Source organism: Pseudozyma hubeiensis (assembly GCF_000403515.1).
Source record: "Pseudozyma hubeiensis SY62 DNA, scaffold: PHS47, whole genome shotgun sequence".
NCBI lineage: Eukaryota > Fungi > Basidiomycota > Ustilaginomycetes > Ustilaginales > Ustilaginaceae > Pseudozyma > Pseudozyma hubeiensis.
The window spans coordinates 41,996-52,828 of NW_012133829.1; the positions used below are offsets into that span (position 1 = coordinate 41,996).

Sequence of the window (10,833 nt, forward strand, 5' to 3'; positions counted from 1 at the left end):
GCACCACTGTCATTATCAGCCACTGTAGGAAGCTGCTCATCGTCTTCATGGGACAAGGAAGGTCATGTCTTGATGTTCGCACGCACACACACACACACACACACACACACACACACAGTGCTACGGTCTGACGAAGGGCTAAACTCAACTTTCAGTTAGAAAGTCTTCCTAAATTACAACAATAGTACTTCCAGATTGCCTGGTGAGAGTTGGCAACTTCGATGTCGTCGCTCATTTTTCGCCGCGAGTGACAAAGTTCTTGGCGAAACGCAGCATTGCGCGGAAATCTGGCATGTCCGGTCCACCGTTCGCCGCAGCATAGCCGCTGCCGTTGCGTGCTGTTGGCGCACCCACCTTGCTTTCGACGCTGCGCAGAGGCAGACGTTGGTTCGATGCAGCGTGCGTCACCAACACGTGAGCAAGCCAGTACATGGGCAGTGCGTCGTTCGACAGCGGCGTGGCTCCTGATGCTGTGAGCGGCGTGAACAGCGTTCGTTGCAGCTCTTTCGGCCACTCGTGCTTGCCTCCCGTCACGGCTGTAGGCGTGGTCCAGTGCGCTTTGTCGTCAGCCGCAGCGTCCGGACCGCCATCCGTCTTTTTCACCGATGCAAAGCGGCACGTTGGATCCTGGTCCCATGCCTTGCGCCACCGTGCCAGCGCCTTCTTGAATAGCGCCACCTGCGCCTCGTTGGCCGACCCGGTGATTCCGTCGCTCTGAGCACCGCTCATTTTCATCCACTTGCTCAGCGACGACGGCTTGGCCACCCTCATCGCGCGTCCTTCTAGCATGTCGATGATGCCACGCAACAGCGCCAACACCATCGCCAAACGAGCGAACGGTCCATGCGAGCCGTACAACGATGGCGAGCCGGGCAGCTCGTGCGGCGGAGAGGTATTCGCATCAGACGAGAGCAGCTGCTGCAGCGCTTCGTCCAGCGTCAGGCCCCGATGGATATCGAGTGCTGTGCGCCAGCTCGACGCCGTCGGCGCGCGCCAGACGTGGTCCGGCATGGGCAGAGGTAGGTGCGCCAGCTCTTTGGTCGACAACAATGTGGGCACAGCTGCATCCAGATGCGCCACCGTATCTACCGTATAGATGACAAACGCGCTCCTTCTGCGCCCTTCGAGCTCGGCCCATCGCCGCCAGATCTGGTCCGCCTCCTCCTTCTCGTCGCTGTACGACGGCAAGAAGGAGTACGAGAAGATCGTATCCACCGACTCGAGCATCACCTGCTGTATCACATCCTCAGCAGTCAGGGTCGTTCGACGCTGCGCATGGTCGGCGTGAGGATCGAAGAAGCCCGCCTGTCGAGCCATATTGACCACCGTGCCGTGAGACACGCCGGCGACCGTGCGTGTCGTCGCATCGCTGCTGAGAAAGTTGTTGCTCTGGAACAGCATCAGCGCCTGCACCACTGAGCACTTGTCCCTGACGCTCTTGCATCGGCTAGCAAACGCCCGCATCAGCATCTCACTCTTTTCGCCCATCACAATCGGCTTGACCAGCTCCTGCCCATCCTCTTCGTCGACGAGAAGGCTCGGGCCCTTGTCATCCATCAGACGCTGCAAGCCATTCACAGGCTCGGCGGCGCCGTGACTGTTGATGATGTTGATCGCCGACTTGGGCACCACCTCCTCGCCCGCCCACCATTTGCGTCCCGCCTCGTGACCTCCAAGCATGCACATTGCGAAAGCGATGCAGCCTGGCGTGGTGTCGATGCGGAACGTGGGCTCGTGGATCACGGGGAAGTGCTTGAGCAAGTTCTGCTGCGCGTGCAACGCCAGCACGCTGAGACGAGCGATGGGCGGCAGACTCCAGTGCTGAATCGAGTAGCACGGTCGAAACATGTCCGGGGGAATGAAAAAAGGGTTTTTGACGTCGGTCAGCGCTTTTTCCAGCGGCGTCGGCATGATCTCGACGCTCGTCAAGTCGAGCTCGATCGAGTCCGGCGCAGCGACGATTTTCGAGTTGAAGTAGTCGGACGTATTGGTCTTGTCGACCGTACCCGAACCCGCCGTCGTCGAGAAAGCGGTCAGCAGCTGCTGGATGCTAGGGCTCATGAGCCAGCCGAGCGCACTCAGCTGCGCGCCGGGTGTACCGCTGCTAGCAGCAGCTGCGGCGACGCTGCCTGCACTGGGGTTGGAAAACATCGAGTGATCCCAATTTGGGGTGGAAAACTGGGACGCACCGAGCGGTGCTGAACTGAGCGCCGTGTGCGGGCCGTGCAAAAAGGAGATTTCGTTTCCGTGGATCCCGGCTCTCAACTCCTGTACGCCACCCTGAAGCCTCAAAAGGAAGGCTTCGGGTCCTGGCGTGAGAGCCCCTCCATCAAAATACTGCTGCGACTCGTTCTTGACAAACCGGCTCGGTGTGTCGATGCCGCTGTTGCTGATCGGCACAGGTGCCGATGTGGTGATCGTCCCAGCGCCGCTCGTCGTCGCCGCACCTGTCGAGGGAACAACCGTCGCGGAGGACGCCGATATCGACGACGTGGCCGATGCATCAGCTGTTGTCGCAGCGGATGTAGCGGCAGCGCTCGTTGCGGCAGACTTGACATCGTTGCTGTCGTTCGCCCCCGTCCTATCAGAAAGGCTGAGCTTTTCGTGCGAAAAGCTTTTTGCGAGCTTGCTAGCAGCGACGATGCCTTCGGACTGGGGAGACGTGCTCTGACTTTGAGTCGTCGATGATATGTTGATGCCTTGCAAACTGTTGTGCCGGCTGACGGAGCGTGACGGTGGACGCATTCCCGTCCATTGGCCGCCCAGATCCAGCGAAGCTAGGCCGCCGCCGGGCGTGGTAGGCAGCTGCGAACGCGGACTTGAGACGAGCGGCGTGTCGCGAGCATTGGAGAAAGCAGAGAGGTAGGGCGACATGGACGAGTTGAGCGCAGTGTTGGAGAAAGGCGAGAGCGGCCCTAGCGTCGACACGGAGAAGCGTACCGGCTCCTTGGGTGTCGTTGCTCCCGAAGCTTCCTGGCCCTGAGACGTGCTGGTAGCAGCGGTGGCGTTGGAGTTCGAGTGACTGGAGGACGACGCTCCCGTCTCGGCTGAGGAGGTGGAAGTGCCAAAGGAGAAGGCTGGGCTGTTGGTGCTGTTGGAGCCATAGCCAGCGGCGACGCCGCCGGAAAGACCTGGGGCGGTGGAGCGGAAGTAGCTGGCATCGGAGCCGAGGTGCGATCCGGCGCGAGGGCGATCGCCGAGATGGCTCATGGGCGAGGTTACAGGGAAGCCGAGCGAAGCGAGCATGCTGGCCGTGGCACGCGCTGCTGAACCGGGCGTGGTGGCAGCGGCATGGCCTGGCGAGGGCAGTTTGGCGGTGTCCAACCCTTCCCATATGGAAGCATCGGCGGGATTGGCGAAGGCGTGCGCCTGACGGGCTGCGTACTGATCGTAAGGGGCCGCCTGCTGTCGCATGAGGCCGGATCTGGAGGAGTTGCTGCCGTGACGTATGAGAGCTTGACCGCCGTAGCGTGGACTGCCGTGCTCGCTTCTGGGCTGGTTCGACTCGGGACTCGAGGGTTGGTAGAGCTGCGGGTGGAGCGCTGCCACGGCCGAGTGAACGGGAAGCGGGAAGGGAGTCGAAGCGTACGAGTTAAGTGCTCCCCTCCCCATGTGAAAATCCGGGGGGTCCATAGAATTGGCATATTGATACGCTGCTACCGAGCTGATGGCGGCCACGGTGGTTGCAGCGGCGGCAGCTTGGGCCTGCGAGTCGGCGGCGATGGCGGGGTCGATCATGGCAGAAGCGTCTTGCTCCTGAGCTTGGGCGCCGACGGGATGGTGACCTGCTGCAGCTGCAGCCGCGGCGGCCGCAGCAGCCAAAGCGATGGCGTCGTGAGTAAGCTGGTCGGAGTGAGGAGCAGGAGGTGGTGGAGCAGGTCCATTGGCACCCTCGGAGCCCAGAGCGCCCGAGTGAGAAGCCGCAGCGCCGTCGGTGCCAGCCGCATCCGCCGATCCGTTGGTGCCGTTGTTGGCGGCGGCGGCAGCAGCCTTGGCGGCTTTAGTGGAGCCTTTGGGCCTTCCCGGCTTAGCAGCGGTGGAGGAGCGACGTGGCTTGGTGGCTTTCGGAGGCGCTTCACCCTCTGCTGGTTTTTCGCCATCGCCGGACCCATCGAGCTGGAGGACGACTCGGCACTGTCGCTTGTGGCGAGAGAGCACGTCGCTGCGCGAGAAACCCTTTCCGCAGTCGCAAACGAAGGGACGAATGTCGGCGTGCCTCCTCTCGTGGCGTCTCAGATACTCGAGTCGGGAGTAGCTTGTGGAGCAGGTGGGGCAGATGAAGGGTGGTCCGCTGGGCACGGGGCCTCCAGCGGCGTCGGTGGATGCGTCGGCGGCTGCGGTGTCATCGTCATCATTGTCGTCGTCATTGGATGCGTTTGATGCGATGGAACTGCGCTTCTGCACCTTGCGTGCTGGACCGGAGGGTGTAGGTGATTCCGGACGAGAGCGGATACGGCCGTTCTCTGGCTCAGCAGCCGCGCCAAAATAGTCGCTCTGCATGGCGATTGCGGTGCTTCAGATGGAAACAATGCTTTGATTGTGAGTCCGCTAGCCTTGATTGAGGTGGATGGAAGAGGGGGTCCTTGCCGAGTCTATGGAGGGTCGTCGGCCGAGGATGTTGCTCGAGCTCGATCGCACGGCGACGATGCGTTGTTCCCCTAATGCTGTAACGACGACAGCAGTGCAATTTGAGCGTCTGAAGGCACTGTTGAAAAGACGCAGCCGAGACGAAAGGACGGTTCGGATTAGAGGGCCATTCCGCGCTGCGGAGCACAGAGACTTGAAACAATGCGTTGCCCCGAGCTAGATGAATGCTGACGGATGCACCGACAGTGGACCGACGTTGGAGTATCGAGGAAACAGCGGTGCCTTTTCTCCACGACGAATACGGCAACGATGATCGCCGTCAGTGAGAAACGAAGACGTCGGTCGGATGGAGCGAAAGGGAAATGACAGGAAGATGTGGTGAGAAGGAATGTCGGACGCACTCGTCGGCGGGACAAATGTGTGGAGGTGCAAAGGCGGACGGACGGCGGGCAGGCAGACAGGCGGGCAACCAGACCCGCAGCTCACTCACGGCCTCACAGAAAGGCGCGGCAGCAGAGTGCGAGGGGGAAAAGGCTCTGAGAGGACGTCCGCCTCACACGGCGAGCAGAACACTCAAGAGCGAAGTGGAGGCATCGGACCAGTCAAAACAAAAAGCACAGAGGGAGAGAGAGGGAAATTGAATGTTCAATTCAAAAGGCGCGAGAAACAGAGAAGAAGCTACCTCGATTTCCAGCTCGGGAGAGGCGGTAGCAGCTCTCTATGACTGACCTTTCTGCCTCTGGCAAGGTCTGCAGCCGCTTTGAACAGCGATTCACCAACGCGGCTCCTCCGGCATCACAACCTCAAAGCCTGACATAGCTGATGGTAGAAGCCTTACATAGCTGATGGTAGGCCTCTTCGGCTGTGATATGATTGGAATCTCGAAGCTTGGCCGGAGCTGACAGCCCTGGCTATAGCAGAAAGCGCGCCGCCAAACGATCGCCGACCTCTTCGATTGCTGACCATCAGCCAGATCCTGGCTGGCCGCGGACTCGAGGGATTGCAAGGTAGCCACTTCAGCGGGCTCGTGCTCACTCTCGCGTCCAGCTTGACCGCACAGACACTGCTTGCGAATAAGAGAGACTTCAGAAGACCACATCTTCGAGCCAGCTGCCTTGATATATCCGCGGATACAACATGGATGCAGAGCATGGCCTTCTTCTTTATAGCACATCTGTGTTCAAAGGATGCTATAGTGCGGCGAGACGAAGCAGAAGCAGCCGCGCATCGCGAAATCAATTTAGCCCTTTCTAGGCCGCACTCACTCTCTGATTCGCTGCTTGTCCTCCCAACTTACTAAGCACTCTGACCGTATTTTATTATAATTTTGAATTGATTTTCCCTGCCGACCTGGATGAGCAAGGCTGGCTGTAGGTGTCGATCGCGGTCTCAGAGACGAGGTGCTGTCAAAAGGCACTGGACCCTCGATGATTCTATTTTGTGCACTCGGACGCGTGGAAGCGACCAAAAGCGAGGCACACGAGCTACTTTATGACGATCTCGGACCAGTCAAGGTGACCACCATTTGAATCGTATCAACATGACGGCTTCCTTCCGATATTGTGATGGATCGACAGCTCGTTGAAAGGACCCTTGATCTTGTCGGCAAGGTCCGTGAATGCACCCTTCTGGCCTTGTCGAATGCCCTCGTTGTGCTGTGTTTCTGATGCTCGTCTCGCACGAAATGCATGACCACCATGAGTCCGACTCCCGAGACTGTTGCCTTTAATGTTTAGGGTCCATTGCCTGCCGAAACCAACACTCTCTCCACACCACGATCGATCTAACCTCAAGCAACGCTAGTCCCTTTTCCTCATCCGACCGGCCATAACAGCGCGACATCATGGCTTCGTCATCGACCTCGTCCGCATCATGGGACGTCCTACGTCGCAACACACGCAATCTGGAATCGACCATCGACGCTCGCCTTACCGCCTACTCTTCGCTCGCTTCCAAGATTGCACGATCAGCGGACACAAACTCCTACTCGGATCACACCGCCCTCGATATGACCGGCACCGGCGCTTCTTCATCTCTCGATCACAGCGAGCATCTCGAACTCGAGTCAGAGTTGGAATCGTTGATCAACGACCTCTCCAACTCTGTCGACACCTTGACATCGAAGTTGGACGACCCTTCTGTTCCACCAACTTCGGCACAATTGCATGCGGTACAACGGCATCGAGAGCTCTTGTTCGATTTCACCAGAGACTTTAGGAGGTCAAAGACGAATGTGAGACACGCAATCGATCGCAGAGATCTATTGGGGAACGTTCAGGGTGATATCAATGCGTACAAGGCAGCACATGCAAGCGATTCAGATGCGCTACTCGCAGAACGTGGTCGAATAGACAATTCGCATTCCATGATCGATCGTACCTTAGAGTGAGTTTCCCTCCCTTCCCTTTCACCTTCACATTCGCACATTCGCGACCTATTCTGACACGACTATTTGTGCGATTACAGACAAGCATACGCGACAAGAGCAGACTTCGCAGACCAACGTTCCACCCTCGAAAACATCTCCACCCGAATGACTTCAACTGCAGCTCAAGTCCCCGGTCTCAACTCAATCATCACACTCATCGGTAGAAGAAGGCGCAGAGACCAATGGATCATCAGCCTCTTGATCGGCTCATTGACCTTTTTGCTGCTCATGTTTGCATTTCGTTGAAGCCAGCGCACACGATGAAATCCCAGCACTTTACCGCAAGCTGGCCACTTGCCCGCGCACACACACCAGATCAACCTGCGGTCGAAACACGTGCACGATCACGCTCGCACAGTCTCGGTTGAGGAGAACAAATCACAATGGATGGAAAGCGCTGGTATGAGAAGCACCGGTACATTTTGGGGGGTGGATGGGACGTTCAGGTGCGAGGCCTGAGTACTATCGGCACGCTTCAGAAGAGCAGCTCGCGTATGAGTCACAACTCCTCGTCCTCCTCTTTGATCTGCGAAGGCTTCAGCATACCCGGCACCGTGGCCGCCTTCTCCCTGTCTGCAGCCGCCTTCCTCTGTGCTTCCGCCTCCTTGTCTTCCGCGAACAGATCCGCGTTGTCCGCCGAACCCGTGTTGCCGCCAAACATCTCGCGTGATGTGATGAGGAAGTCGCGCAGGTGCAGCTTGTACGCGATCAGATCGCTCGAATGCATGCAGAGGCCGTTGACGAACGACTCTACGTACTGCGTCTGCATGTGAGGGAACGCGTTGCGCAACAGGTTGGTCGTGTACTGTCGGATGAAGAGCCGGTTGTTCATGTTGGGATCCTGCTGCGTCGCAGCATCCCACAGCGGTGCCGTGACGCGGTCCGTCTCGATGAGCTCAAAGATGCGCGCCAGCAGCACGCACTGCGTCTTGAATCCGCTCTTGTGGTCCGAGTCGGTGAGCACGAAGAAGATGTCCTGGATGATGTTGAGCAGGTATTGCTGGTAGAAGCCGTTGGCCACCTCGAGCGGCGATCCGGAGATGTTTTGGAGCAGCTCGAGACAGATGTTGAGACCCGTGTCGGCAATGTCACGCATGGTGTGCTTGATGGCCCAGATGATGCTGTCCATGGTCAGCTTGAACTTGGGCGGTGGCAGTTCGAGCAACGCAGGGAAGCAGTAGAGGTTGATGGCACGCAGCAGCTTGAAGAAGCCGACACGGTGCTCGGGGAACTCGGCGAAGTCCTGATTGATCATGTTGAGCGTGGGCTCGAACACGGCGTCGAGGATGGGCGCAATCTTGTCCGTCAAGAGACCCTGGAGGCGCGATGTGATGGTGGCCATCACGTTGAGCACCTCGGCATCTCGGGCGGCGGGAACGTTGCGGTTGTAGTCGCCGAGGATGGCGTCGAGCAACGAGGGGATCAAGCTGCTGTTGACATTTTCGAGATCCTCGGCGCGTTTGACGTAGGTCTCCACGAGCCGCAAGATCTCCTTTTTGATGGTGCGCAGACCACGCACCATGGGCGTCTTGGTAGCGATGAGACCCTCGGCCTCGACCTTGGCGCTGATGATGCCGCTAACGCTGCGGTAGAGGGCGAGCATGTCGAGGTAGATACGGCCAATCTGGGGCAGGAAGAAGGTGCCGATGGATACGCAAGCGGACACGTTGGTCTTGAGCACGTTGGACAAGATCTTGATGTTTTCCGGGCTGCTGAGCACGTCGACGTTGTTGTGCGCCTGCTGCATGAGGCTGTCCCACGCGCTGTTGGGCAGCTCCATGAGCTTGGCGATGAGTCGCTCCTGCGTGGGACGGTTGGGCTGCGCTGCGATCATGTAGCCGACCGCCTCGTAGAAGGTGTGGACCTGCAACGGCGAGAGATCGAGGGTGATGCGATGCAAGTTGCGCAAGATCTCGTCGATGAAGGGCTCCTGCTCGCCCGCTTGCTGGATGACAAAGTGGCGTCGACACTTTTGGGCGATCTTGATGTAGGTATCGCACGCCATGTCCTGGACACCTTCGTGGCTCTCGTGCATGAACTCGAAGTTCTTGTTGACGACGGTCTTGAGGAACTTCCAATGCGCCTTGAGGAACCGCGGGTACTGGCCAACGATGTACATGATGTTGGAAGCAACGACGGCCTTGTTGTCCTTTCCACGCTTCATCTCGCACAGGCCGAGCAGATCCTTGATGACGGTGACAAGGAATCGCTTCTCTGTCTCCTCGTTCATTGCGCCCGAAATGGAGCCGATGGCCCAGCAGAGCGTGTTGAGATTGGCCCACGACCATTCGGAGCCGTCAACCTGCTTGGCAAGCTTCTCGGTCATGATGTTCTCGGTGTCGAGCACGTCGAGGTGGGTGAGGTAGACGAGCACCTCGCGCATGCTCTTGTACAGGACGATGGTGTCGCTCTCCTTCATAAATTCGCGGACGATCTCGCCCTCGTCGTTTTCGACGATGAGCACCTCCTCTGGCTTGACCATGCGTTCGATCATGACGAGCCTCAGGTTGGAGAGGATGTCGGTGTAGATGTTCTTTCGCAGGTTGGCCGAGTTGGCGTTGGATACGCCGTTGCCGAGATTGAGGCCGAGCAGCGGGTTCATCTCTGCGATGGGCTGTGACTGCTGCTCCTCGTAGAGCTCGCTCACGAGCTTGGACCAGTACTCGAGGCAGATCTTGAAGACTTCACGCTCGGGTACTTGGGAGACCTTGATAAGGTACATGTGTGCGTTGAGGAGGACGTCTTTGTTCTCCGGGTTCTCTACGAGTTTGAGATGAGCGGTCAGATAGTTGGAGAGGAAGAGAGCGAGATTGAGCACGAGCTCCTGCTCTGAATCGGAGCTGGTCTCGTAGGCGGCTGCAATGTTGGTGGCGGGAGGGATCATACGGTTGACCGAGGTCATCACCATATTGAAGAGGACGACAAACTTGGGGTCGTACTCTGCGCCAACATTGAGGTTGGCGATCTCGGAGAGACACTTGAGCGTCACGTTGCGGAACTCGGGGACCTCGAGGAAACGGCCGATGAGATTGTCGATGACGTTGGTCTCAAAGATGTAGCCGAGCGGGATCCAGTTGAGGAAGCGCAGCATGGTCTCAAGGGTGGCCTTGATCAGACTGGGCTTCTGCGCTTTTTCGAGCACCTCGGAGCAAAGCTGAAAGACCTCGCCAAATTCGCCACACATCTGGTTCTTGAGCGACTTGGTCTTGGAGGTAGTCATCTGCTCAGCCGAGTAATCAAAGATTTCTTCGGAAAGCAAGCGAAGGATAGCCATGTTGTTTTCGCAAATGGAGAGCGAGCCCTTGGAGGAGGAGACGATCTCGGGGATGAAAGATGGCCAGTTGTGAGGCCACTCTTGCTTGAGGATCTGGATGAGGGTGGTGTTGAGCTTGCCGATGTAGGTCCTCTCGCGCTTGAGGTTGGCCTCGTCGGACGAATGCTGAATGATCATCTCGACGATGAAATTGCGGATGCCCTGCTGCTGGTCCTCGGGAAGAACCTTCCACCGTGTCGAGATGAGCTTGTCGAGGATCTGCAACGAAATGTACTTGGTCTGTGAAGATGAGCTATGCTGAAGGATGGCGGGGACGCGCTGCCAGGCATCTGGGTGTTCCTGGAACTGGGCAAGGGTCTGCTGCGCCATCCTCTGGTCCTGGCCGGCGCCGGTGTACATGGCGGACACGACTCGATCAAGAAGACCGATGTCGAGGTCTTTGTCAAAGTCGAGAATGCCCTCCATAATGACGTTTGTGTGGGTGGTGGAAGTAGGGAGGTACCAAGGTGTGAGCGGCAAGAGGCCCGCTGCGTATAATCGAGAA

At 58.2% G+C, this 10,833-nt stretch overlaps 3 protein-coding genes across 3 annotated transcripts; 1 reads left to right on the top strand and 2 right to left on the bottom strand.

Annotated features, from left to right (window-relative positions):
- Window positions 1-231: 231 nt before the first annotated feature.
- Window positions 232-4,500, bottom strand: PHSY_005011 (potential zinc finger protein; the record flags this gene model as incomplete). Its single annotated transcript, XM_012335622.1, has 1 exon — window positions 232-4,500. The coding sequence occupies one exon, from the start codon at window positions 4,498-4,500 to the stop codon at window positions 232-234; it is 4,269 nt and encodes a 1,422-aa protein (XP_012191012.1).
- A 1,930-nt stretch (window positions 4,501-6,430) lies between these two features.
- PHSY_005012 (v-SNARE protein) lies at window positions 6,431-7,261 on the top strand (the record flags this gene model as incomplete). Its single annotated transcript, XM_012335623.1, has 2 exons — window positions 6,431-6,972; window positions 7,054-7,261. 2 exons carry the CDS (start codon window positions 6,431-6,433, stop codon window positions 7,259-7,261), a joined length of 750 nt encoding a protein of 249 aa, XP_012191013.1.
- Window positions 7,262-7,514: 253 nt separating this feature from the next.
- Window positions 7,515-10,754, bottom strand: PHSY_005013 (hypothetical protein; the record flags this gene model as incomplete). Its single annotated transcript, XM_012335624.1, has 1 exon — window positions 7,515-10,754. The coding sequence occupies one exon, from the start codon at window positions 10,752-10,754 to the stop codon at window positions 7,515-7,517; it is 3,240 nt and encodes a 1,079-aa protein (XP_012191014.1).
- Window positions 10,755-10,833: the final 79 nt, after the last annotated feature.